Source organism: Hyalella azteca, unplaced genomic scaffold, assembly GCF_000764305.2.
Source record: "Hyalella azteca isolate HAZT.00-mixed unplaced genomic scaffold, Hazt_2.0.2 contig12774, whole genome shotgun sequence".
Classification (NCBI taxonomy): Eukaryota; Metazoa; Arthropoda; class Malacostraca; order Amphipoda; family Hyalellidae; genus Hyalella; species Hyalella azteca.
Window position 1 is genome coordinate 457,451 of NW_025942721.1, and position 27,593 is coordinate 485,043.

The 27,593-nt window shown below is 39.6% G+C and overlaps 1 protein-coding gene across 1 annotated transcript in view; it reads left to right on the plus strand.

Annotated features, from left to right (window-relative positions):
• The window catches only part of LOC108675032 (low-density lipoprotein receptor-related protein 1), an 83,631-nt gene that overhangs the window by 10,866 nt on the left and 45,172 nt on the right, over window positions 1-27,593 (plus strand). Inside the window, exons 12-40 of the mRNA XM_047883378.1 lie at window positions 1,616-1,747; window positions 2,510-2,687; window positions 3,188-3,311; window positions 3,617-3,772; window positions 4,573-4,746; window positions 6,041-6,198; window positions 6,238-6,497; window positions 7,005-7,144; window positions 8,524-8,656; window positions 9,070-9,214; window positions 10,983-11,080; window positions 11,752-11,954; window positions 13,027-13,152; window positions 13,630-13,750; window positions 14,333-14,394; window positions 14,993-15,233; window positions 16,090-16,247; window positions 16,978-17,068; window positions 17,426-17,641; window positions 18,980-19,227; window positions 20,350-20,535; window positions 21,057-21,154; window positions 21,790-21,887; window positions 22,174-22,299; window positions 23,146-23,254; window positions 23,504-23,678; window positions 23,925-25,357; window positions 25,756-26,154; window positions 26,563-26,825. Coding sequence (XP_047739334.1) covers window positions 1,616-1,747; window positions 2,510-2,687; window positions 3,188-3,311; window positions 3,617-3,772; window positions 4,573-4,746; window positions 6,041-6,198; window positions 6,238-6,497; window positions 7,005-7,144; window positions 8,524-8,656; window positions 9,070-9,214; window positions 10,983-11,080; window positions 11,752-11,954; window positions 13,027-13,152; window positions 13,630-13,750; window positions 14,333-14,394; window positions 14,993-15,233; window positions 16,090-16,247; window positions 16,978-17,068; window positions 17,426-17,641; window positions 18,980-19,227; window positions 20,350-20,535; window positions 21,057-21,154; window positions 21,790-21,887; window positions 22,174-22,299; window positions 23,146-23,254; window positions 23,504-23,678; window positions 23,925-25,357; window positions 25,756-26,154; window positions 26,563-26,825 — 6,051 coding nt within the window. The remainder of the gene's footprint in view (window positions 1-1,615; window positions 1,748-2,509; window positions 2,688-3,187; window positions 3,312-3,616; window positions 3,773-4,572; window positions 4,747-6,040; window positions 6,199-6,237; window positions 6,498-7,004; window positions 7,145-8,523; window positions 8,657-9,069; window positions 9,215-10,982; window positions 11,081-11,751; window positions 11,955-13,026; window positions 13,153-13,629; window positions 13,751-14,332; window positions 14,395-14,992; window positions 15,234-16,089; window positions 16,248-16,977; window positions 17,069-17,425; window positions 17,642-18,979; window positions 19,228-20,349; window positions 20,536-21,056; window positions 21,155-21,789; window positions 21,888-22,173; window positions 22,300-23,145; window positions 23,255-23,503; window positions 23,679-23,924; window positions 25,358-25,755; window positions 26,155-26,562; window positions 26,826-27,593) is intronic.

Genomic DNA, 27,593 nt, shown 5'->3' on the forward strand with positions numbered 1-27,593 from the left:
AGACCGTAGACGTGTCCCCATGCTTCAGCCAGTCCATATCCAGGCACGTCTCAAGTTTGCTAGAGAGCATTTGGATGTTCCAGAAGAGTATTGGGTGAATGTCATATGGTCAGATGAAACCAAAGTAGGACTATATGGTAAAAACACAACTCGTCGTGTTTGGAGGGAAGTGAGTGCGGAGTTTCATCCAAAGAACATCATACCAACTGTAAAGCATGGGGGTGGCAACATCTTGCTTTTGGGCTGTTTTTCTGCAAAGGGACCAGGACGGCTGGTCCGTGTACATGAAAGAATGAATGGGGTCATGAATATTGAGATTTTGGGTGTAAACCTCCTTCCAACGGCAAGGGCAATGGAGATGAAACGTGGCTGGGTTCATCAGCACGAAATGATCCCAAGCACACTGCCAGGGCAACAAACGAGTGGCTTCGTAAGAAACATTTCAAAGTCCTGGAGTGACCTAGCCAGTCTCCCGATTTCAACCCCATTAAAAACCTTTGGCCGACAGCCCCAAAACATCACTGCCCTAGACGAGATCTGCATGGAGGAATGGGCCAACAGGCCAGCAACAGTGTGCACCAACCTTGTGAAGACACAGAAAACGTTTGACCTCTGTCATTGCCAACAAATGATATTCGATAAAGTATTGATATGATCTTTTTTTATTGACCAAATACTTATTTTCCACCATTATTTGCAAATAACATCTTTAAAAGTCCGACAATATGATTTTCTCAAATTTTTGTTCACATTTTGTCTCTCATAGTTGAAGTCTACCGTACCTAAGATGTCAATTACAGGCTTCTCACATCTCTTTAAATGGGAGAACTTGCACAATTGGTGACAGACTAAATACTTATTTTCCCCAATGTATGTTTTGTATGTAGCGCGCATACATACAAAATATGTACACATACATATGTATTGTAGGCGCGCATGTATACATACAATACAAATATGTATACATACATACAAAATATGTATGTTTTGTAGCGCGCCTTCTGACACGTGCACAATCAAGCAGCGATATGGTTTAGCGCGCCTTCTCGAACATGTATATTTAGTTAAGTGTAAAAGTCTTATAAAGGACTTGATCACTCAAATTCCTGTACCATACTCATTGATCTGTAAAAGAAACCTTTAAATTTTCAGAGCGTTCAAGGCTGCAATAAGATATAAATATTGTAAAGTGTGGTTACTTCAGTTAGGCCTAAGTATATTATTCGAAGAGCATTACGCCCGGCGTTATAAAAATCTATTTTGAATAGATGTATAAAATCAAATAGATGTACGCTAAATCTAATCTTGAATGCACTAAAAATGAAACATAATTTATTGTCTGATATTAGGAATTTTCACTGGCGGTGCACGGACAACTACTGCATGTTGCACTGTATTGCCGTGTGCAATGAAGCTAAAACATCTGATATATTCATGTCTAGTTCGATTGATAATAAATAATATTATTGATACTAAATTACATTAATAATGAATAATAATAATTAATAATAATAATATTAATAATAATAATAAATAATAATATTAATAATAATTAATAATAACAATAATAAATAATAATATTATAAATAATAAATAATAATAATAATGGCAACAGTTGATCACCCGTGCGGCGTAAACAACGGAGGCTGCGACGAGTTGTGCGTGGTGATGTACCGAGGCAGCGGCGAGGCGTACGCCTCCTGCCTCTGTCAGCCTGGCCACGTCCTGCACGCTGGCGTCTGTGTTGGTCAGTTCACGCTGTCTCGTCTCATTACTTTATTAGGATAATCAATGGAAATCTTCTATATATTTATTATGACTATACTATATTAAACTCATGATAACTGGGCTTACTAACAATTTTCTTAAGAACTTGCCTCTAATTGTTGGTCCTGCACGCTGGCGTCTGTGTTGGTCAGTTCACGCTGTCTCGTCTTATTACTTTATTATTAAAATCAATAGAAATCCTTTATATACCGGTTATTCAGTATGACTATACTATATTAAACTCATCTCACGCTGCCTCGCCTCAATCATTTATTAGGAAAATCAATGGAAATCTTATATATACCCGCTATGACTATACTGTATTAAATTCATTATACTTGCCTCATTCATTTATTATAATAATCAGTGGAAATGTTCTATATACCTGCTATGACTATACTATATTAAAGTCATGTTAGATGAGCTGAATCCTTACACTTACTAACAATTTTCTAAAGAATATGCCTGTAATTGTTGTTGAATACAGCGGTTATAAATTCGTAAATGTTCCAAACAATTGGAAGTGTTGGTAAATACTGACGATGTTGTTCTGGCGCTGCAGAACATAAATATTGACGGTGTTGTTCCGACGCTGCAGAACATAAATATTGACGGTGTTGTTCCGGCGCTGCAGAACATAAATATTGACGGTGTTGTTCTGGCGCTGCAGAACATAAATATTGACGGTGTTGTTCTGGCGCTGCAGAACATAAATATTGACGGTGTTGTTCCGACGCTGCAGAACAGATACCGGAGGAGTTCTTGCTGTACGTGATGGAGAGGCCTGGCTTCATCAAAGGTGTTCCGCTGGATGAGACGCACGGCAAGCAAGTTATCCTGCCCATCACCGGCCTCGTCCGGCCCTCCGCCGTCGACTTCAACTCACGCACAGGCTTCATCTTCTACTCGGACGTGCAGAGGTAGGTTATTTTTCGTAGTTCTCTTGTAAACTCTCAAACTACTGTTTCAAATACCTTACAAATGTAGCTTATTTTAGTAGTTCTCTTCTTGTAAACTTCCAAGTTACTGTTTCAAATACCTTACAAAGGTAGCTTATTTTTAGTAGTTATCTTCTTGTAAACTCTCAAGTTACTGTTTCAAATACCTTATTTTATGCTGCCTAGTGGACTTTATTATCAGAGCTTCCAATTTCTTATTTTGTGCTTTCTTGTAATTTCTCATTTTCCTGCTTCAAAAACCATATTGCTTGCTTATTGGCAAATTGTAACGTCTTTAATACTAATTTACTCATCACTAACGGATTTGGTTATGACTGTTTTTAAAGTATTGTTATTTTATGAGTTACCCTCGTCCGTAGTTAGTTGATTTTTTTCAAGTCCTAACTTCTTAGGTTTATCACTCCCTTATATTGCCACAGCATACCCTGCATCGTGTTGTCAATAATAATTATGTTCATCAGACAGAGAATTGACCGACGTAAGGTGGACGGGTCGATGCACGTCCCCGTCGTCAGTGACGGGCTTATCAACGTCGAGGGACTCGCTGTCGACTGGCTGGCTGAGAACCTTTACTGGACCGACGAGGTTAGGCTTCTATCTTATTGACCATCGTTTTGTATATTAATTTCGATGGCTATGTAGCACCTTGTAAAATTAGAATTTAAATTAGTTGGCAGGTGATTTGTTCTGGAGCATTCATCATATTAGCTAAATAATGATAATAGCTAAGCTTGAACATTGTTTCTAATCCAGTTAGCTTTTTGTTATGTCTTTTGGAGCTCAGATATATGTTGAGCGATCGTTTACTTGTGTTTAATCAATAATTGTTTTCTAACTGATATTGTTCAATATTTTGACATTAAATTACAATTAGCTTCATTATTTGGCAGGGTCGTTCTTGTATTTTCGTATGCAAGCTGGACGACAGCTCGAAGCGCCGTCTCCTCGTGCACGAGAACTTGACCAACCCGCGCGCCATCGCACTCAACCCCGACGCCGGCCTCATGTACTGGACCGTCTGGAAGCTCAACTCCGACGCCAAGCAGGTGCTGGGGGAGGAGCTGGGTCTTGCAGGTGCTGGAGCAGGTCCTGGGTCTTGCAGGTGCTGGGGCAGGTCCTGGGTCTTGCAGGTGCTGGGGCAGGTCCTGGGTCTTGCAGGTGCTGGGGCAAAGGTGCTGGGGGAGGTCCTGGGTCTTGCAGGTGCTGGGGGAGGTGCTGGGTCTTGGTAGACCCGTGGCAGCGAGGAACACGTGGCTGCTGCATCATTAACATTTAGCGGCCACGTTTTGAACGCACAAATAAATCGGGAATGCACAGCAGGTACATTTGAAACACTTATCCTGCGACATTGTATATCACAAAGATGCTTGGTGTGTGACTGATAGTATTTACTGAAGAACTGCATGGCTGCAGTCTGGTTGCCTTGAAACATTAAGCATCCGCTTCGAAAATGCTCCGTAGTTACTCTGAGAAAGTTAATTCTAAACACATTGAGAACTCTTCTAGAAACTCCTTTCATGCTTTTTTGCTTCCTTCTGAACGCTCGCATCAATTAAATTAATAACTTTTTTTCACTGAGAATAATTTCTTCACATTTCAGTTGTATAAACTGCAACGCACGCTAAATTAAATCAATTCTACTAAAAGTATCAAGACATATTATGTGCATAATTAATCAGCTTTCAAAAGTTTGATGCCATTATGATTATTTTTTTGACACTCATAACCCTGAAATTTTATACTAATGACACATTTACTCAATACTATTTTTATTGTACTTAATACTATTTTCATTTTATGGCCAAATTGTATTTCTATGAGCTAAATTTTTTTCTCTGTGTGACAGGAAGCGAAGATAGAAGTAGCGTGGATGACGGGAGAACATCGGTCTGTTCTTGTACGAGACGGGCTGGTGTGGCCCAACGGCCTCTCCCTGGACTTGGAGCGCCAGCAGCTCTACTGGTGCGACGGATACACCAACACAATTGAGAGGATTGACCTCTCCGGCTCTGGCAGACAGGTGTTTATGACTGTCAGTGGCTATAATTATCGTATTATTGACTGTTAATGGCTATAATTCTCGTATTATTGACTGTCAATGGCTATAATTCTCGTATTATTGACTGTCAGTGGCTGTAATTCTCGTATTATTGACTGTTAATGGCTATAATTATCGTATTATTGACTGTTAATGGCTATAATTCTCGTATTATTGACTGTCAATGGCTGTAATTCTCGTATTATTGACTGTCAATGGCTGTAATTCTCGTATTATTGACTGTCAATGGCTGTAATTCTCGTATTATTGACTGTCAATGACTGTAATTCTCGTATTATTGACTGTTAATGGCTGTAATTCTCGTATTATTGACTGTAAATGGCTGTAATTCTCGTAATATTGACTGTCAATGGCTGTAATTCTCGTATTATTGACTTTCAATGGCTGTAATTCTCGTATTATTGACTGCCAATGGCTGTAATTCTCGTATTATTGACTGTCAATGGCTGTAATTCTCGTATTATTGACTGTCAATGGCTGAATTCCTGTATTATTGACTGTCAATGGCTGCAAATCCTGTATTACTGGTCCTGTATATTACTGGTTTAGCATAGGTGTTATTTGTTCTAGTATAGACGTCATCAGTCTTGGCATATGTCCTCTGTTTTAGCATAGATGTCATCTGTTTTTATCATCTTGTGTTTTTTAGCCACTTGTAACGTGCCTTCGAAGTTCGATCTGAACGAGACGCCACGAACAATCTCTTCGTGGAATAATAATAATAATAATAATAATCCTGTATTATTGACTGTCAATGGCTGCAAATCCTGTATTATTGACTGTCAGCGGCTGTAATTCCTGTATTGTTGATTATCAGTTATTATTGACTGTCAGGTATTATTGACTGTCAGGTACTATTGACTGGCAGGTGTTATTGACTAATGAGAGCTAAAAAGAAAGGTATTTGGTATTTGAAACTTGTGCTTGGGTTAAACTTTGAGCCTACGTTTCCACCGCTGATTTTCCTATTGATACAGACATTGTATTCAAGTTATAAGTGTTAGAAATTAATTTTTTTGCAATAATTCTGATTATGGTTATATCTGTTTGGACTTGATATTGTAAATCGCAAACGTTTCTTTGCAGTGTTAACTTAAGATTTTACGTGATAACTCTTATTTTTAGTATAAATACAAATGAGTATTCTCATACTTCATAATAATTGGTTAGTGTGTTAACGATTAAGCTTCATGTACTGATATATTTATTGTAATGTATATATTGAAATTGATTTGTTGTTACTGCTTGTCTCAAGGTTGTTCTACACAAGCCAGATGCGCACTTCTATGGCCTTAGCTACCACCGCAACCACATCTACTGGACAGACTTCCAGAAGGGCAGCGTACATCGCATGAGCACGAGTGAAGACACCATTAAAGCCGTCGCAGAAATTGTTAAACTTGGTGGCGATACGCACGGTGGCGGTGGCGGTGGCGGCGGTGGCGGTGGCAGTGGTGGCGGCGGTGGTGGTGGCAGTGGTGGCAGCTTTCAACCAAACCCTACAAATGCTGTTAACATTCTGCTGAAGCAAGCCAAGAACCGTGCATCCAAGTCTCACGTTACGATGACCACCAAAAGCGAAGTTTCTGATAATCAGAAGGCGTGGCTTAATGAAGAGCTGAGTCGCCGCTACAGAGAGCTGGTGATGACGTTGCAGGAAGAACATCCAAGCTTGTTTGATGTGAAGGTTTACAGTGCCGACCTGCAGCAGGGTGCGTGTTGCAAGTCTTCTTGATAATAGTTTTTCTTAGTGATATCTTTTTTAGTGCTAAGTGATACTATTTTTTCTTAGTGATTTTTTTCTTCTAGTGCTAAGTGATACTAGTCGTCTTGATACTATTTTTCTTCTTAGTGATATTTTTCTTTTAGTGCTAAGTGATACTATTTTTGTCTTGATACTATTTTGTCTTGATACCATTTTTTTCTTAGTGCTTCACTAAGTGATAATATTTTTGTGTGATATTTTTTTTATCTTCATGCTTCCTAAAGAGAACGCCTACTGGTTCAGAGATGAATTTGTAATGAAACCACAATAATGTTGAAAGATCTATTCATTCAACGCGTTATTGATAAACAATTCATCGTGCAAGTTACAAATAAAGGCATTATTGATGAACAATTTATCGTAGAAGTTACGTAAAAATAAACGCATTATATATTAACAATTCATCGTGCTAGTTATGTACAGAAAAACATTTGATGAACATTTTCGCCGCCAGGCACGTCTAAGTGCAGCGAGTTGAATTGCTTGCATCTCTGCCTGACGTCTCCGGAAGGCCAGAGATGTGCCTGTAACACGGGCTATGAACCTTCCCCTCACTTCCCTCAGATGTGCGTCGAAATTGCCAATTTCTCCATGGTAAGTTGCTGCTCCTAAACACTTAGCATTTATATTATTTTGTTTGTATTGTTGTTTTCTTCATATGTGCGTCGAAATTTGCCTATTTCTCCATGGTAAGTTGCTAATCCCAAAGACTAAGTATTATTTATACTAATTTATTTTCTATTGTTATGCACGTGTAATCAGTTTGTTAGAGTACGGTTAATCTACAAAACAAAATATTATTTATTAAAGTGTGGTTTCCCATTGGAATTTTTCGATGAATTAAACGTTCCCAATTTCAGATTTCCTCGTGAATTTGTTATTTTTCATTATGTAAGCATAAGTAATAACGTTGCTGCCCTGAAGCAGCATAAATATTTTACAAACTAAACTTAGACTTCATTCAACTTATAAAAGCTCCAAACAATCTGATCACTTAGCCTGCAAAACAAAATTTTGTCTTATTAATTAAAGTCGTGTGGTTTTCATTAGAATTTTTCGATGAATTGAATGTTCCCAATTTTCGTTTTCCTCATGAATTTGATATTTTTCTTTATCTAAGCATGAGTAATAACATTGCCGCCCTGAAGCCTCATAATAATTTATGACCGATGTAACGTAGACTTTATTTAACTTTTAAAACTCCAAACAACATGACCACTTTGCATGAACTGAATTCTGCATTATGATTTATTTATTGTTTATCGAGTCCCCAACTTATTTTTACCTGTACACTAATGCAATAGCTAGAGTGAGCACAATGGATTGTGATTTGCAAGAGGGCGTGAAAGATTAAAGATTCTTGTTTATTCTGGTGATGCTTTCTGTGATTATAAGCGAAAATGTTCAAAGAACTCTATAGCCATGCTACGTAACGGAGTCCCGGGAACTTGTTCAACTCATTAGACATTAAAACTATGGAATTTACAGACGAATTAGACATTGAAACTACAGAATTTGCAGACGAATTTACAGAATTTACAGAAAACTGATGCGTATTGCTTACATTGCACCATAGGCATGCTACTTAACGGACTCCCGGGAACTTGTGCAACTCATTAGACATTAAAACTATGGAATTTACAGACGAATTTACAGAAAACTGATGCGTATTGCTTACATTGCACCATAGGCATGCTACTTAACGGAGTCCCGGGAACTTGTGCAACTCCTTGTACATTAAAACTACATAAACTGACGCTTATTGCTTGGGTTACAGCTTTCTCACTGCGACAAGGAGCAGTTTGAGTGCGTGCGAGACCTGCGCTGCATTGACCGACGTTTGTGCTTATGAGCGAAAATGGCATAGAACTCCATAGGCATGCTACTTAACGGAGTCCCGGGAACTTGTTCAACTTTTTAGACATTAAAACTACAGAATGTACATAAACTGATGCATATTGCTTACATTGCAGCCTTCTCACTGCGACAAGGAGCAGTTTGAGTGCGTGCGAGACCTGCGCTGCATTGACCGACGTTTTCTGTGCGACGGCGATAACGATTGCAGCGACCACAGCGACGAGGACGCGTCGTCTGGTGGCGTCTGTGGTGCGTTCTTTTTTTAGACGACATGCAAGAATAAAATTATTTTTTATTATTATTTATATTTATTTATTAAAATGTAATAAAATGATTCTTTCTAGCGAGAACAGGGCGAGGAAGTGAAAGCTATCGTGTTTCATTTGCTTCGGTGTGTATGAATTTTAATTACAAAAAATTAAAATATAATTTAAATATTGATATCAAAATATATAATGTATTTTTCAATACCCAGTTTAAAAATTCATAAAAGTATCATGTGAATTATTAATATTAGCATTATTCAGTATCTGCACGCATATTATGGTATCATGTCACTTTGCACTCTTTATTTTTTTAGTACTGCGAGGTAAGATTCATGTTGAATGTTGCGCAGATCATTTTAGTACTGCGATCTACAATTCATGTTGAATGTTGCGCAGAGGTTGCGGAGTGCAGCGGCGGGCAGTTTGAGTGCAGCAACAACCGCTGTATAGAGCACCACTGGGTGTGTGATGGTGATGATGATTGTGGTGATGGTTCTGACGAGACCAGCGACCAGTGCACCTGCAATGACATGGAGTTCAGGTCAGACTGTGTAACTTGCTAGTGTAACGTTAGTGTAACTAGTGTAATGCTAGTATATATAATTCGCTAGTGTAACGTTAGTGTAACTTGCTAATGTAACGTCAGTGTAACGCTAGTGTAACGCTAGTGTAACGTCAGTGTAACTAGTGTAACGTCAGTGTAACTAGTGTAACGCTAGTGTAACTTGCTAATGTAACGTCAGTGTAACGCTAGTGTAACGCTAGTGTAAGGCTAGTGTAACTTGCTAATGTAACGTCAGTGTAACTAGTGTAACGCTAGTGTAACGCTAGTGTGACGTCAGTGTAACTAGTGTAACGCTAGTGTAACTTGCTAATGTAACGTCAGTGTAACTAGTGTAACGCTAGTGTAACTTGATAATGTAACGTTATTGTAACTTGTGTAACTTGCTAGTGTAGCTTACTAGTGTAACAGGCTAGTGTAACTAGTGTAACTAATGTAGCTTACTAGTGTAACGTTTTGCATGCGAATCAATTCTTGTGTTCGACCTAAGATCTAGCGTAAGAACCTGACTTGTCAATCATGTGAATCGGAGGTTACATGTGGCTGTTACATGTAGCTGTTATACGTTATATGTGGCTGTTACATGTAGCTGTAATACGTTATATGTGGCTGTTACATGGGGCTGTTACATGTAGCTGTTATACGTATGTTATACATTGCCCATACGTGACTCGTATTGCTTACGTTGCAATTCATCCCCTTAAATGTATATTGTTGCCACTATTCATTATTCTGGAAGTTATATTGCCATTATTAACTTCTGTCCTACTGTCAGAAAAATAAGTGGGTCACATTGTTCAAATAGCTTCACACTTTCTCACCCGCAGCTCTTGCATAGAACGGACATAGTACTAGTACGCATTTTTACGAATTCGTAATTTACTAATACGCATTTTTACGAATTCGTAATTTACTAATACGAGCCAGGGTCATAAACGCCAGGGTCATAAACGCCAGGGTCATAAACGCCAGGGTCATAAACGCCAGGGTCATAAACGCCAGGGTCGTAAACGAGGTCATAAGTGCCGGAGTGACTTTGGCCATCGTTTATGACCCCGCTTTTGTTTGCAAAACAAAATTGAAAACGGGGCCGAGGTCACCCCGGCGGCCGAAGTCACCCCGGCGGCCGAAGTCACCCCGGCGGCCGAAGTCACCCCGGCGGCCGAAGTCACCCCAGTTGACGTTAGCAACATTGCGATTTGGTACATTAAATTGTTGCTCTACTCCTTAGCTAGCTCAGCTTCTGCTTCATTTTCGAAGCCCGAAATGTCACAAGCCTTTAATAATATAGTTTAATTTATGTCACAAGTTGAAATGAAATTATTTATATTTTCAGTTATTGACTACACAAGCTGGAATAAACAAATTGATTATTCTTTCATTTAGTAGCTATTGTCTATTAACGAATTAACTATGCAGGAAAGAAAGTAATTATTTTTTTATTTATTAACTATCATCTATTAATTAGTTAACTGTGTAGGAAAAACCTAATTATATTTTAATTTATTAGCTATTATCCATCACTGAATTAACTATGTAGGAAAAAAATAATAATATTTTCATTTATCAACTATTGTCTATCTCTTAATTAACTATGAGGTAAAACCTCATTATATGTTCATTTATTAACTATTATCTATCACTGAATTAACTATTAATTAATTAACTCTATTAATTAGTTAACTATGCAGGAAAAAAGTAATTATATTTTCATTTATCAACTATTATTAGCTAATTAACTAAGCAGGTGCGGGGACGGCCACTGTATCCCCGTCCACTGGCGCTGTGATGGCTATGAAGACTGCGCCGCCTCACCAGGCCACAAGTCTGATGAAGATAACTGTGGTGAGATAACATGTTTTGAAGATAACTGTGGTGAGATAACATGTTTCGTCATCAAGTCGGTCAAACTAATCATAGTATATTTTATGATAAATACGTTGGATTTATCCATACGCTTCGAATAAGATTTATTAAATTTCTGGAACTTCGCCCCTTGATATCGACTATCAGTGATAACCAATAAAATGAGTTCTGTTCATATTTAATCTATATCGCCTATTCTTATATATATTTCATCTATATCGCCTATTCTTATAGATATTTCATCTATATCGCCTATTCTTATAGATATTTCATCTATATCGCCTATTCTTATAGATATTTCATCTATATCGCCTATTCATATATATATTTCATCTATATCGCCTATTCTTATATCTATTTCATGCATATCGCCTATTCTTGTTTTTTTTGACGACTATCAAATCATTGTGAAAAGTTTCGACATTGGATCTCATTTTATTTTTTTCGGCTTCATTCAAATTCAAAACTGCCGACATTGTCGGCAGAAGTTATTTTTTAGCCACGGAACTGAATCGTCAGTATTGAATATTAATAAACGAAAAATATTATAATATTAAAAACAAAACAAATGTAATGCATCCCTGTCCCTTGAAAGAAAAATATTAATATTAAAAACAAAACAAATGTAATGTGTCACTGTCCCCTGGCAGAAGAGCGCGACTGCAGCAGCGGCGACTACCGCTGTGGCAACGGGCGCTGTATTCTGATGGCATTTGTGTGTGATGGCAACGACGACTGCCACGACAACACAGACGAGATGTTCTGCCACACAATCTGCCATAACGTGTCCGCTCTTAACGTCCCCAACACGCCCCCCATGTGTGCAACATCCTGTAACACTTCTCTCACAAGGGTGTGTTAGCTTCACTTAGTATCTTTAGTATCTTTAGTAGCTTTTGTAGCTTTAGTAGCTTTGGTAGCTTTGGTATCTTTAGTAGCTTTGATATCTTTAGTAGCTTTGGTAGCTTTAGTAGCTTTGGTATCTTTAGTAGCTTTGGTATCTTTAGTAGCTTTGGTATCTTTAGTAGCTTTGGTAGCTTNAATGTTCACCACAGGAAGACTGTGAGGTGAAGCAATAAGTGATGTTACAGTACATGGTAATGTTCACCACAGGAAGACTGTGAGGTGAAGCAATAAGTGATGTTACAGTACATGGTAATGTTCACCACAGGAAGACTGTGAGGTGAAGCAATAAGTGATGTTACAGTACATGGTAATGTTCACCACAGGAAGACTGTGAGGTGAAGCAATAAGTGATGTTACAGTACATGGTAATGTTCACCACAGGAAGACTGTGAGGTGAAGCAATAAGTGATGTTACAGTACATGGTAATGTTCACCACAGGAAGACTGTGAGGTGAAGCAATAAGTGATGTTACAGTACATGGTAATGTTCACCACAGGAAGACTGTGAGGTGAAGCAATAAGTGATGTTACAGTACATGGTAATGTTCACCACAGGAAGACTGTGAGGTGAAGCAATAAGTGATGTTACAGTACATGGTAATGTTCACCACAGGAAGACTGTGAGGTGAAGCAATAAGTGATGTTACAGTACATGGTAATGTTCACCACAGGAAGACTGTGAGGTGAAGCAATAAGTGATGTTACAGTACATGGTAATGTTCACCACAGGAAGACTGTGAGGTGAAGCAATAAGTGATGTTACAGTACATGGTAATGTTCACCACAGGAAGACTGTGAGGTGAAGCAATAAGTGATGTTACAGTACATGGTAATGTTCACCACAGGAAGACTGTGAGGAGAAGCAATAAGTGATGTTACAGTACATGGTAATGTTCATCACAGGAAGACTGTGATGAGAAGCAATAAGTGATGTTACAGTACATGGTAATGTTCACCACAGGAAGACTGTGAGGTGAAGCAATAAGTGATGTTACAGTACATGGTAATGTTCACCACAGGAAGACTGTGAGGAGAGGCAAGACTGTACATGGTGTGGTGACAGCGTGTGCTTCGCATCACACCAGCTCTGCGATGGTGTACACGACTGTCCTGACGATGCTGACGAAGCTGCCTGCGCTATTACAGTCAGTCATGTACATTTATACAAGCCTTGTTTACATAGTCCTTGATTTTGGATAGGATAAGACTAGGGAATGATACATTTTAGCATAATTGTAATTATTATATGTTGTTTACATAATTATAAAATATTAATTTATTAAGTTTGATTTGAAATGTGCCACATGCTTACCACATTATCGATCAGCGTGGTCTGTTCTCTTAGCGTTGTCTGCTTATCTTTACTATTTTCTTAGCTTTGTATCCTGTTATTTGCAGGGTTGATGGAAATGGTTAATGGCCAAAATATTGATTGATAATAATCACGTTTGACGTGTTCCTTGAATACTGATTGTCAGTATCACATTTGACATGTTCCTTGAAAACTGATTGTTAGCATAATGTTTGACCTGTTCCTTGTATACTGATTTTTAGTATCTCATTTGACATGTTCCTTGACTATTGATTGTTAGCATCATGTTTGACCTGTCTCTTGTCTGCAGTTGAGCTCCTTGTGCAGCACCGAAGAGTTCCTGTGCGAGGAAGAGCTGCGCTGCATCCCGCGAGACTTCCTATGCGACGGCAACGCTGACTGCTTCGATAACTCTGACGAGCGCAACTGTAGTGAGTAGTGTACGATTGTCCCGTAGTACATAGTACAATTAGTGTAATGTACGTACCGTACTTAGTAGCGACGGTAGAGTGCAGTGAGTGCCTCGTAGTATATAGTGCGTTTAGTGTACTGTACTGCCCAACTTAGTACTGACGGCAGAGTGCAGTGAGTGCCTCGTAGTATATAGTGCGTTTAGTGTACTGTACTGCCATACTTAGTACTGACGGCAGAGTGCAGTGAGTACCTCGTAGTATATAGTGCGTTTAGTGTACTGTACTCCCATACTTAGTACTGACGGCAGAGTGCAGTGAGTACCTCGTAGTATATAGTGCGTTTAGTGTACTGTACTGCCCAACTTAGTACCAACGGTAGAGTGCAGCCTCATCTTAACATTAATCGGGTTTTTGAGTAAAGCTTGGTTCAAGCACTCAATCAGAACATGGTAGTGACATCGCAAGTCTGTTAATATTATATCAAATCATGTTTAAAGTTCACCCGTTTGTGGAGTTTATTCTTCCAAGTGTATTAGATCTTATATACTTATTGTTATCATCATAGTAAATGATTATGTTTACTGATGAATTTGACCGCAGGCACCATATCATGCAGCAGCGAAGAATGGCGGTGCACCTCAGGCCGGCAGTGCATCTTACAGGTCAGTTGGTGCCGACTGACCTGTAAAAATTCTCAATTTCAATTGTCAATTGTGTAAAATTGATCAATTGTGTAAGATTGTCAATTTCAATTGTCAATTGTGTAAGATTGTCAATTTCAATTGTCAATTGTGTAAGATTGTCAATTTCAATTGTCAATTGTGTAAGATTGTCAATTTCAAATGTCAATTGTGTAAGATTGTCAATTTCAATTGTCAATTGTGTAAGATTGTCAATTTCAATTGTCAATTGTGTAAGATTGTCAATTTCAAGCCGCGTTTATGGAAGACTTGAAGTATGTCATTAACTTTCACGCAATTATTTCTAATGTTAATAAATAATTTATAACAACATTCCTGCCTTATCGTTGCTGTGCCGACATGCTTGTGATGAATAATTCTGGTATTGAACTAAAATGCTCTTTCCAATACCTAATTATAAGAGGAAACGTATATTTCCCGTGTTGCAGTTTGTGTATATTTCCTGGACAAGAGTGTAAGTAACGTATTTGTTATTTGTTAGTTATTGTTCCAATTCGGGGAACAAATCTTGTAATTATCTCTGAGTATTGTAAATAATTTTCAATACTTATCTGTGCAGAGCTATCACTGCAACGGGTCTCCGGACTGCGACGACGAGTCAGACGAGCGCAACTGCACGACGTCTAGTAGCAGTGCGGCGACGCACGTTGAGACACCAGGCAACCACTCAGGGCTGTACAACCCATGCCTGGCACCAGCTGTTATGAGCTGTGATAACGGCACCATCTGTCTACTGCCGCACCAGCTCTGTGATGGAGTGCAGCTCTGTGATGACGGCTTTGACGAAGGAGGCCGCTGTGGTAGGTTTTTTTTTATACATCGATTTAATTTGTTACAAACTTCTTCGGGTTCAAACTTTGAAAAAAACAGTGATTTGAAAGAGGAGGCCGCTGTGGTTGGTTATTATTTTTTATACATCGATTTAATTTGTTACAAACTTCTTCAGGTTCAAACCTTGGAAAAAAACTGATTTGACGAAGGAGGCCGCTGTGGTAGCTTATTTTTTTACATTGATTTCATTTGTAACAATTTTTGTCATGTGTTTTGTAACAATATTTGTTTCTACTACGAAAGAATCCGATGAAAATGACGAACAAATCTTGCACATTATTTTGAACCATTGCCCATTCGGAACTGATTTTCACAGTAAGAAGTAATTCAAGGCACCTGATTGATTGTCGCCTTTCAACGAGAGAAATTTAATTTATTATGTTACGATATTTAAAAGTTTAAATTCCAGAGGAATAAGGCATGAGAGTAATAAAACTGTGTAAGAGAATAATTTGCATTTGTATCAAAGTTATAAAACAGGACGTTAATTATCTACAATTTCACACAGGTTTGAAGGAGTGCGCATTGCTAGCATGCACGGTATATAAACATCTTACAATATTTAAAATGATTACATTCCGAAGAAATAAGACATGAGAATAATAAAGCTGTGTTAAAAACCAATTTGCATATCTAATTTATGAAACAGGGCCTATACTTTCAAAAAAAAGTTAAGAGATCGTAAGTTCATCAGCCAATCATTGACAGCCTTTCGAGCAAAATCCACCAATCATAGACAAGAAAATAGAACGTAGGTATTTACGTTCACTTAGCGAGTTTCGAAAGTATGGGCCCGGGACGTAAATCATGTACAATTTCACACAGGTTTGAAGGAGTGTACTTTGCTTGCATGCACGGAAGGCTGCGTGCAGACGCCGTATGGTCCTCTGTGTACGTGTCCTGTACACACGTCCTTACTGGAGGACGGCGTGACGTGTAGCTCTCCTCCACACATCTGCGACGTGTGGGGCACCTGCCATCAGGTGACGTGTGACGTGTAGCTCTTCTCATACCGTTTAGACCTTTCCCGTGACGCGTAGATAACTTATCATCCTCTTGACGTGTAGATAACTTATCATCCTCTTGACGTGTAGATAACTTATCATCCTCTTGACGTGTAGATAACTTATCAGCCTCTTGACGTGTAGATAACTTATCAGCCTCTTGACGTGTAGATGTGCCATCATCTCTTGACGTGTAGATGTGCCATCATCTCTTGACGTGTAGATGTCCCATCATCCCCTTGACGTGTAGCTGCCCCATCATCCCCTTGACGTGTAGATGTCCCATCATCCCCTTGACGTGTAGCTGCCCCATCATCCCCTTGACGTGTAGATGTGCCATCATCTCTTGACGTGTAAATCACCCATCATCTCTTGACGTGTTGCTCGATGTGCGAGATGCTCAAGCGCATTTCGACAAGTTATTGCCGACACTGCCAGATTCGCGCTCAGAATCTTATGGAAGCCATTATGTCACACATATTTTGCCATAAGCAAAAACTTAGTAGTTAGTATTTACATTAACGCGTTGTTATTATTGTTCAATAAGCAACAACTTAGTATTTGTATTAACGCATTGTATTATTGTTCAGCTGTGCATGTTTTGCCATAACCAACAACTTAGTAGTTAGTATCTACATTAACGCGTTGTTATTATTGTTCAATAAACAACAACTTAGTATTTACATCAACACATTGTATTATTGTTCAGTTGTGTCACCGCGTGTCAGGCGGGGGCCACAAGTGTGGCTGTAGCGCAGGGTTCCTCCTGGAGGCTGACGGCTTCACCTGCAAGAGCGTCGGTGAGCAGACCACTGGGACTCTGCAGGCTCACTGCTAAGTCTAGTCAAGCAATTACAATTAGTCTATATCAAGAGGCATTGAGATCGAATTAATTACTACAGCTATATAGTTGAAACTGTAGCCATATCACAATACTGGCATATTACGTTGATACCATGTCACAATACTGGCATACATGCTGTCCCCATGTCACAATAGTCACTATAACAGAGCGCCGTGAGCCGTAATGTCACAATACATCACTGTAACAGAGCGCCGTGAGCCGTAATGTCACTCACTGTAACAGAGCGCCGTGAGCCGTAATGACACTCACTGTAACAGAGCGCCGTGAGCCGTAATGTCACGCACTGTAACAGAGCGCCGTGAGCCGTACCTGGTGTTCTGCAACCGTCATGAGCTGCACCGGCTCTCCATCACAAGTAACGTGTCCAGCGTCCAGCACAAGCCGCTGCTCAAGGGTCTTAAGAACGCCGTGGCGCTGGACTTCTGGCACACTGACGAGGGCATCGACCATCTCTTCTGGACGGACGTGTCCAGCGACCAGATCTTCACCGGCACACTCTATGCTGGCAGTGAGTTGCCACTGAGAAGTATAATTGTTGTCAGATTATAAGAATAATTTGGTCAGCATGAGAATATTTCTGTAGGATGATTTTGAAAATAGGCTAAATTGTAATTAATATATACTCGCTGTCAAGCATAATTGTTACAGGATAAGCTGCCAAGCATAATTGTTATCAGAAAGAATTTGGTCAGCTTGAGATTATTTCTGCAGGATAAGCTGACAAGCATAATTGTTATCAGAAAGAATTTGGTCATCATGAGAATATTTCTGCAGGATAAACTGACAAGCATAATTGTTATCAGATAATCAGAAGAATTTGGTTAGCATGAGAATATTTCTGTAGGATAATTTTGAAAATAGGCTAAAATTGTAATTAATATATACCCTCTGCCAAGCATAATTGTTATCAGATAATTAGATTAGTTTGGTCATCGTGAGAATATTTCTGCAGGATGATTTTGAAAATAGGCTAAAGTTGTAATTAATATATACTCGCTGCCAAGCATAATTGTTACAGGATAAGCTGCCAAGCTTAATTCTTTTCAGACAATCAGAAGAATTTGGTCAGCTTGAGAATATTTCTGCAGGATAATTTTGAAATTATGCTAAAATAGTAAATTATATACCGGAATATGATTTTTTTTTGTCGTAGAGTTCATCCCGTTTTCTGGCTTTGTCAAAAAGAATTATAAAAAAAATATTACCTATTTTGGATAGTAAGTCATATACCTACTGGAATATTGATTTTTTACGTGAAGTTTGTCCAGTTGCCTGTCTTTGTCAAAAAAGAATTATTAAAAGTTATTGCCTTGTGAAGACTATTTTGGATGCCCAACTTGATATTAATATACATAAATATACATTTTTTGTCGTAGACTTTATCCAGTTGCCTGTTCTTGTCAAAAAGAATTGTAAAAAATTATTACCTATTTTTGATGCTCAAGTTGATAGCTAACAACCGGGTGGAGTAACCGTGACCAGTAAGTGTATGGATTACCAAATTATTACCCATTTTTGATGCTCAACTTGATAGCTAACAACCGGGTCGAGTAACCGTGACCAGTAACCGTGGATCACCAAATTATTACCTATTTTGGATGCCCAACTTGATAGCTAACAACCGAGTGGAGTAACCGTGACCAGTAACCGTGGATCACCAAATTATTACCTATTTTGGATGCTCAACTTGATAGCTAACAACCGAGTCGAGTAACCGTGACCAGTAACCGTGGATTACCAGGTCTCACGAACATCCACACGTTGTGAAGACTATTTTTGACGCCCAACTTGATAGCTAAAAACCGAGTCGAGTAACCGTGACCAAAAAGTGTGTATGGATCGCCAGGTCTGACGAACATCCACGTTGTGCTGTCGTTTGGTGTGGCCACAGCTGAAGGCCTCGCTGTCGACTGGATGGGCCACAACCTGTACTGGGTAGTGAGGGGCAAACGGTCCAGCTTACAGGTGGCCCAGCTGTCTGGGTCTAGCCTCTCTGGGGTCAACACCAAGACCCTCATAGACACCGCCATACACAGCCCCAGGGCCATCGCTCTAGACCCCAGAGACGGGCTTATCTTCTGGACAGACTGGGAGGTGTGCTTAGCATTTCTACTAAAGTTTATCTTTGCTCACTTATCATTTCTCTTAACATTTATCTTTTCTCACTTATCATTTCTCTTAACATTTATCTTTGCTCACTTATCATTTCTCTTAACATTTATCTTTGCTCACTTATCATTTCTACTAAAGTTTATCTTTGCTCACTTATCATTTCTACTAACATTTATCTTTGCTCACTTATCATTTCTCCTAACATTTATCTTTGCTCACTTATCATTTCTACTAAAGTTTATCTTTTCTCACTTATCATTTCTACTAAAGTTTATCTTTTCTCACTTATCATTTCTACTAACATTTATCTTTTCTCACTTATCATTTCTACTAACATTTATCTTTGCTCACTTATCGTTTCTCTTTATTTCTTTAGTGAACGCCGCGTTTGCGATTATGAAATGCACTTGTTTTCTCCTAATGACGTCATATTTTAGTAAGTCCTCTGCCCTGAGGAAGCCTTACCTTAGATTGCATAGTTTCTATACAAAAATTTATATAATTCATTATCTGAGCCAAAGCCACCAACTCATTATTTTAGTTCTATCAAATTTCATGTTCATTTTTCCCTAAACATTCAACTCCTGTCCCTCGCGTTTTGCTTTTCACTAACTATGATTTTTTTCTGTGCTATCAATTACCTTCCTTCCCCGTCAATTATTTTTCTCCCTCGCCAATTATTTTTATTCCCTGCCTATTTTTAGTTCCCGCCAATGACTTCCCTTCTTCCTGCCACTAAACAAGATCAACTTTTAATATTATCATTTGATGATATTATTGTTATTATTTATTATTATTATACTTAAAAATCTTTATCACAATCCTGAGTATTATTATTGTCTTTGAAAAATGTATATTTAAGTTGTTTAGTATCCTCGGTGCTATTACTCTTGTTCTTAAAATGTATTTTAAATTCAAATAATGTTTTTCGTTGCCTCTACGCGCGTCAGATGCACAAATCTCGCATCGAGCGCGCGACGATGAGCGGCGGAGACCGAAGTGTGGTGGTCACCATTATTATTAATTTATTATTATTATCATTGTCTTTGAAAATATATTTTTAAATAAAAAAATAATGTTTTTTGTTGCTTTTACGCTCGTCAGATGCACAAGTCTCGCATCGAGCGCGCGACGATGAGCGGCGGAGACCGACGCGTGGTCGTCACCATCGGGGGGCTGGGCTGGCCTAACGGCCTCACGCTCGACTATTTCGCTCGCAGGATATATTGGATAGACGCTAAGAGTGACAGCATCCATACTGCCGAGTATGACGGCTCCGACCCCAGGATGGTGAGTGTTTATTGCTGCTATTGCATTGTTATTGTTGATATATTGGATAGACGCTAAGAGCGACAGCATCCATACTGCCGAGTATGACGGCTCCGACCCCAGGATGGTGAGTGTTTATTGCTTTGTTATTGTTGATATATTGGATAGACGCTAAGAGTGACAGCATCCATACTGCCGAGTATGACGGCTCCGACCCCAGGATGGTGAGTGGTTATTGCTTCTATGGCATTGTTATTATTGCTTTTATTAAATTGTTATTATATTGTTGCTTTTATGACATTGTTATTATTGTTTTTTTTAATTGTTATCATTGTTTTGTTTATCGCATAATATTCTCGGGTTGCGATCATCTTCTTAATTTGTGAAAACTATAACAGCCGAGCTTGTGTTTCTTAACCATTTCTTCTTTTCTGCGTGTCGAATAATTTTTTTAAAGACTTTCATTTCAAAAACTCTTTTTGAAGTTATTATGTTGGAAGTTTGAAGGAATGAACTCGTTCTGATCTATGATTGTTTTCCAGATCTTACACGCGCACGACCTGCTCTCCCACCCGTTCGCCATCACCCTGTACGGCACCCAAGTGTTCTGGACGGACTGGCGCACTAACTCCCTTATGAGGTACCGTCTCTTGTTATAGCCAACTCTTATATAACAGCGAGATTGTCTTATGAGTATTGTTATATATCACCTGTTGTCACCACTAACTCCCTCATGAGGTGCCCTCTCTTGTATAGTCAACTCTTATATAACAGCGAGACTGTCTTATGAGTATTGTTATATATCACCTGTTGTCACCACTAACTGCCTTATGAGGTGCCGTCTCTTGTATAGCCAACTCTTATATAACGGACAGATTGTCTTCTGATTACCATTACATATCACCTCTCGTCACACTGCATAATTTTAAAATGTTATATTCGTACTGTACGATTATAACATTTTAAAATTTTTATATACGGTACGATTATAAAAAATTTTTCATACCGAGTGTTGTAAAATTTTTACCTCTGCAGTCCGACAATGGGTAAATTGAGGTTATTGACGAGCGACATTGCTTTTACTTTTTTTTTTAGTTTTGATCCACTCTGAAGCATCGTAATATAATTTTAAATTGTGTCCATTTTCATTTTTCTTTCTTAATTCTTTCATTTTTTTGCATCGTGTCCATTTTATGGTTAAATAATCGCTTTGCATTTATGAGCAACTTTCTGATCCATGTTCCTGATACATACCCCTCACCCATGTCCCGGCAGTGCCAACAAGTACAACGGGTCTAACGTGTCGGTGTTGCGGCGCACCATCACGCAGCCCTTCGACGTGGTGCTCGTACACCCCTCCCGCCAGCCTCGAGGTCACTCATTGCTCTCCTGATAAGTTATCTTATATCATTTCTTAGCTCTTAGTGTGTCGAAGTTACTCATTTCTTTGCTCAGAAATTATCTTATCAGCTCTTCTTGTGAATCAAGTTCCGATTAGCGAAGTATTAATATATTATTGATTTTATTGCTGACAATCTAGTTTTCTGCCTAGCAAAACTTTAGAGTAAAAAGTGTAAAGTAGCTTATTCGAATACGACTGTTAATTCTTTTTGGTATCAAACAATAATTTGTTGTAAAGAGAAATATTTAACAACACAGAGGGGGCGAACGCGTGTGCTGGTAACGGGGGCTGCTCGCACCTGTGCCTGCTGAGTGGTCCTGGCACCAGGGAGTGCCACTGCCCGCAGGAGATGTCGCTAGTGCCCAACTCCACTCAGTGTGCCCGTGAGAAACTTATGGCCTATATGGCTTATATGTCTTATGCTTATGTGGCTTATGGCTATTATGGTTCATGTGGCTCTTATGGCTTATGGCTCTTATGGCTTATGTAGCTCTTATGGCTTATGTGGCTTTTATGGCTTATGTGGCTCTTATGGCTTATGTGGCTCTTATGGCTTATGGCTCTTATGGCTCATGTAGCTCTTATGGCTTATGTGGCTCTTATGGCTTATGGCTTACATGACTTATGTTTATTTTTTCGTCAGGTTTCGATTCGTTTGTTTCATTCAGCATTGTGGTCATGTTTCTATTCTATCTTTTCATTTCATGTATTTGGCAATCGTCAATTAATATTTTATCTTCAAGTGCAGAGTTCACTCCGCTTCAATGTTATTTACTGCTCTTATTTTCATACAATTTCTTGAGTAATTCCATTGTTGCTGGATTTCTTCGAAGTGACAGACTTATTGAAGTCTCCTGAAGACCTGAACATGTACCTATATAAATAAAACACATAGTTGATGATCATGAGTCTTCTGCTATTCATCATGTATGGTGTCTATGTCATAGTGCAACCGTCCAAAGTGCATAGTGCAACCAAAAACTATTACCGTGATATAAATTCTTGAAAGCTATGGACCCATTTAGTGGAGATTTGTGCCAGAATTAACTTAGCTGCCTACCGCCAAACGCGATCTTACCGTTAGAGATAAGTTGCAAGCTTTCGATGAGTATTATATTTATTCCTACTCAAGAAAGTTGCGAATATCGTACAGAGAAATTGATCTCATGCCATTAAAAAATTGATGTGATCTGCCGTATAACTTCTTGATTCTGCGAATTTCTTTGAAGGCAAAGAGACGATCATCTTCCTGAGCCTGCCTGGAGAGCTACGAGGGCTGGACATCTCAAGCCCCTCGTCTGCCTTCATCCATCATTTGGGCAACCCTAATACTGCCGGGTTCGTATATTATTCTTATCCTCAATTACGTTTATTATTCATTAATATTCAAGGCGATGTGTATATACATTCTTAACACTTCTGAAGCCTCATGGTCACTCCATTGCTCTTCTCTGGCAAAGCCGAATTTCGGGTTCGAGGGTTAGTAATTAACTATCTACTCGCCACCAGAGTTAAACATTATTGTTAACATTAATGATAGTTGCATTTAACTGCTAAACCTAGACTAGCTCACTATAATGCATTCAGGACGTCAAACTGGCAGCCTGGACGCGACACCGTGAGTGTGTTTGAAATCGGACAACTTGACTTCGACTCGTCCGAGCAGTGGGTGTACTGGACCGAGCCTTGGGTGCACGAGGTGCGACGTATGAGGCTCGATGGGTCCCGACACGCAGAAGTCCTTCTGGATACTGAACTTACGGTGAGAATATTCTTTTGCTTAATTCTTTAATACTTAACGGTCTTTTGATAGCTTTGCTTGCATTGAATTTGCTTTGTCTTTGGTGATTATATTTTACAAGTGCTTTTCCGAGATTTGTTTTTATTTAATTGATTTCAATGTTCGCCTAGATCAAATTTCTGCACAAATATCAATATCGAGTTTATTACTGAATTGGATGGTCTTGTTTTTTTAATATGTTGTTGAATCTTTACTGTTCTTTTGCAGAACCCTAGAGGTTTGACGATCGACTGGGTGTCCGGAAATTTATTTTTCGGACACTCCGTGTATAACTTGGACCCGTCCTCTGCAATCTTCCCTGTGAAAGTAAAAAACCGAGTAGAAATACGAGGCTCTGGCCACATCAGCGTGTGCAAGTTAGATGGATCTTTCAGGCGCGTCTTAAAGACAGTGTCGGTCACGTACGTCCCGTCGCTTGCTGTGGATCCTTTCTTAGGCCTGGTTTATTTCATCGATATCGAGCAGCGTGACGACAAACGGGTCTTTAAAATAGGAGCATTTGACATGACTGGCAAGGCATTTGCAATCACAGACTCTACTGTTTCATCTGATGTAGTGCACCCTGCGTATCTTATAGTTGATTGTCCTTCGCAACGTCTCTACTGGATCGATCTCAGCACAGGATTCGTCATGTTTTATGAACAGAAACAGAAAACGGTGGGATCTTTACGCCGCGTCGTTCCTGAAGACAACTCACGAATTTTTGGACTCTCTTTGTTCAGTGGCTATCTGTATTACGGCGTCAATAGCACGCTCTATAGGAGCAGCTTGTCGTCAAATAATGACGCGGAGGAGATCACAACAGACGCTGCGCGTGCGACAAGTGTCATGATTTACCATCAACGTAAAGGAGGAAGCAACAGCTGCGACGGCAATTCTTGCGCTCATCTGTGCCTACCCACACCTCTTGGGGCTCCTGAGTGTGTTTGTGCTGAAGGCTACACAAGAGATGCTCGAGACCCGACCATCTGTGTGGCAGCTGATCATGTCTTAGTGTACGCTTCACAGAAGGGGCTCACTGGCTTCATTCTGCAGCCTGAGGGGCACTTTGAAGCAGGAGGCCTTCCCGTCATCTCAAGACTCGGGGCCGTGGATGTTGTCAGCGCAGACGTTCGAAGGAATATTCTTGTTGTGGCTGACTTTGATGCTGGCACCGTCACGCAAATGTGGCGAGATGGAACGAGTCTTAAAACTCTTGTGTCGGGAGCTTCTGTCTCTGGTTTGGCCGTTGATTGGATTGCTGGGAACGTGTACTGGTCTGGCGTCAACAGTATTTCCGTCGGCCGCCTCAATGACACCCGACAGTATGTGTTGCTTCACGACCTCGTACAACCTAAGAACTTGGCCTTACATCCTACCAAAGGGAAGCTTTTCTGGTGCGAATCAGGCGCTGAAGGAGGCATTTACACCTCCCTATTAGACGGCACGGGACGAAGGAGGATAGTTCACCACACGTCCAGGGTCGGAGGTGTGACAGTGGACTTGGTCCACCACAAGCTCTTCTGGAGTGACTTCGTCGACAGACGCATACGAGGATCCAAGCTCGATGGCTCCGGCGTTTTTACGGTCATTGATAATCTCTCCGGTACTCCCACAGCTCTCGCTCTGCACGACTTGAATCTCTATATTGTCATGGTCGGGTACGGCTCATCAATATTTACAATTTGCCTTTTGTTAACAATTTGTTGATTAATTTTGATATCGCTTGCATTTCACACTTCAGAAAAATTGTTATCCTGCTTTGAATGACATATTCTAGAATAAACTTTGCATTTTAAAATATTAAAATTTGAATCACCATGACAACTGAAACTAAACTCTTGAATTGACCTTGCAAAATACATTCGATTATTTTAATATGTCATATTCCTAATATTGAAATTGATTTCTATCCTGAAACTGATCCTCTATCTTTATTTTCCTGATATAAAATTGATTTCTATCCTGAAATTGATCCTCTATCCTTATTTTCCTGATATTAAAATGGATTTCTATCCTCAAACTCTGTCTCTTATACACATCTAGATGTGTATAAGAGACAGAACGTGTACTGGTCTGGCGGCAACAGTATTTCAGTTGGCCGCCTCAATGACACTCGACAGTATGTGTTGCTTCACGACCTCGTACAACCTAAGAACTTGGCCTTACATCCTACCAAAGGGAAGCTATTTTGGTGCGAATCAGGCGCTGAAGGAGGCATTTACACCTCCCTATTAGACGGCACTGGACGAAGGAGGATAGTTCACCACACGTCTAGGGTCGGAGGTGTGACAGTGGACTTGGTCCACCACAAGCTCTTCTGGAGTGACTTCGTCGACAGACGCATACGAGGATCCAAGCTCGATGGCTCCGGCGTTTTTACGGTCATTGATAATCTCTCCGGTACACCAACAGCTCTCGCTCTGCACGACTTGAATCTCTATATTGTCATGGTCGGGTACGGCTCATCAATATTTACAATTTGCCTTTTGTTAACAATTTGTTGATTAATTTTGATATCGCTTGCATTTCACACTTCAGAAAAATTGTTATCCTGCTCCAAATGTCATATTCTAGAATATACTCTGCATTTTAAAATTTGAAAATTTGAATCACCATGACAACTGAAACTAAACTCTTCAATTGACCTTGCAAAATACACTTGATTATTTTAATATGTCATATTCCTAATATTGAAATTGATTTCTATCTTGAAATTGATCCTCTATCCTTATTTTCCTGATATTAAAATTGATTTCTATCCTTATTTTCATGATATTAAAATTGATTTCTATCCTGAAATTGATCATCTATCCTTATTTTCCTGATATTAAAATTGATATCCTGACCATCTGATGCTGTACAGCGGCGTGCGGTACAACAGCAGCGTCGGGTTCGTGTCCGTAGCGCCATCAGCCGGCCAAGCAACAACTCTAACGCGTGTTTTCCACACGGACTTGGACATCGTTAGCTCACTGAGTGTACTGAGCGAGTCTCTGGGGGCCGACGAGTACAACGACTGCGCTGAGAGCAACGGCGGCTGTCAAGACCTGTGCCTGTATGATGGATCAGAGCTGCAGTGCCGCTGCTTCCATGCTGCTCTGGCCAGCGATAAACGCAGCTGTTACGGTTAGTTTACAGCATCGCTGCTGCTACGGTTAGTTTACAGTTACGCAGCTGTTACGGTTAGTTTACAGCTGCAGTGCCGCTGCTTCCATGCTGCCTTGGCCAGCGATAAACGCTGCTGCTACGGTTAGTTTACAGCTACGCAGCTGCTACGGTTAGTTTACAGCTACGCAGCTGCTACGGTTAGTTTACAGCTACGCAGCTGCTACGGTTAGTTTACAGTTACGCAGCTGCTACGGTTAGTTTTTAGTAGATTAGTTTTAGATTATAGTAGCTGCTACTCAAGCCTTCTCATGGGGGAGTTGTATGATTTTATTTCGCAGATCTCTTGTATTTTCAACAATTTAGTTTAATGATAGCAATACCTCGTTCATGGAGAAGCTATGCATACACCTATAACTCAAGTGAAGAGCCGAGTATTAAATGTGTGAGGCTACTGCGCTAACTGTTACAAACGAGTGTGAAATTAGTGTTACATTTGAAGTAATACTGTCATTTCACTCTTGTTTTATTCAGGCCACACATCGTACATGTTGGCCATCGCCCGCTACTGCGCTAAGAATGTTACAAACGAGTATGTTATTAATGTTACATTCTAAGTAATACTGTCAATTCACTCTTGTTCTATTCAGGCCACACATCGTACATGTTGGCTATCGCCCGCTACTGCGCTAAGAATGTTACAAACGCGTATGTTATTAATGTTACATTCTAAGTAATACTGTCATTTCACTGTTGTTCTATTCAGGCCACACATCGTACATGTTGGCT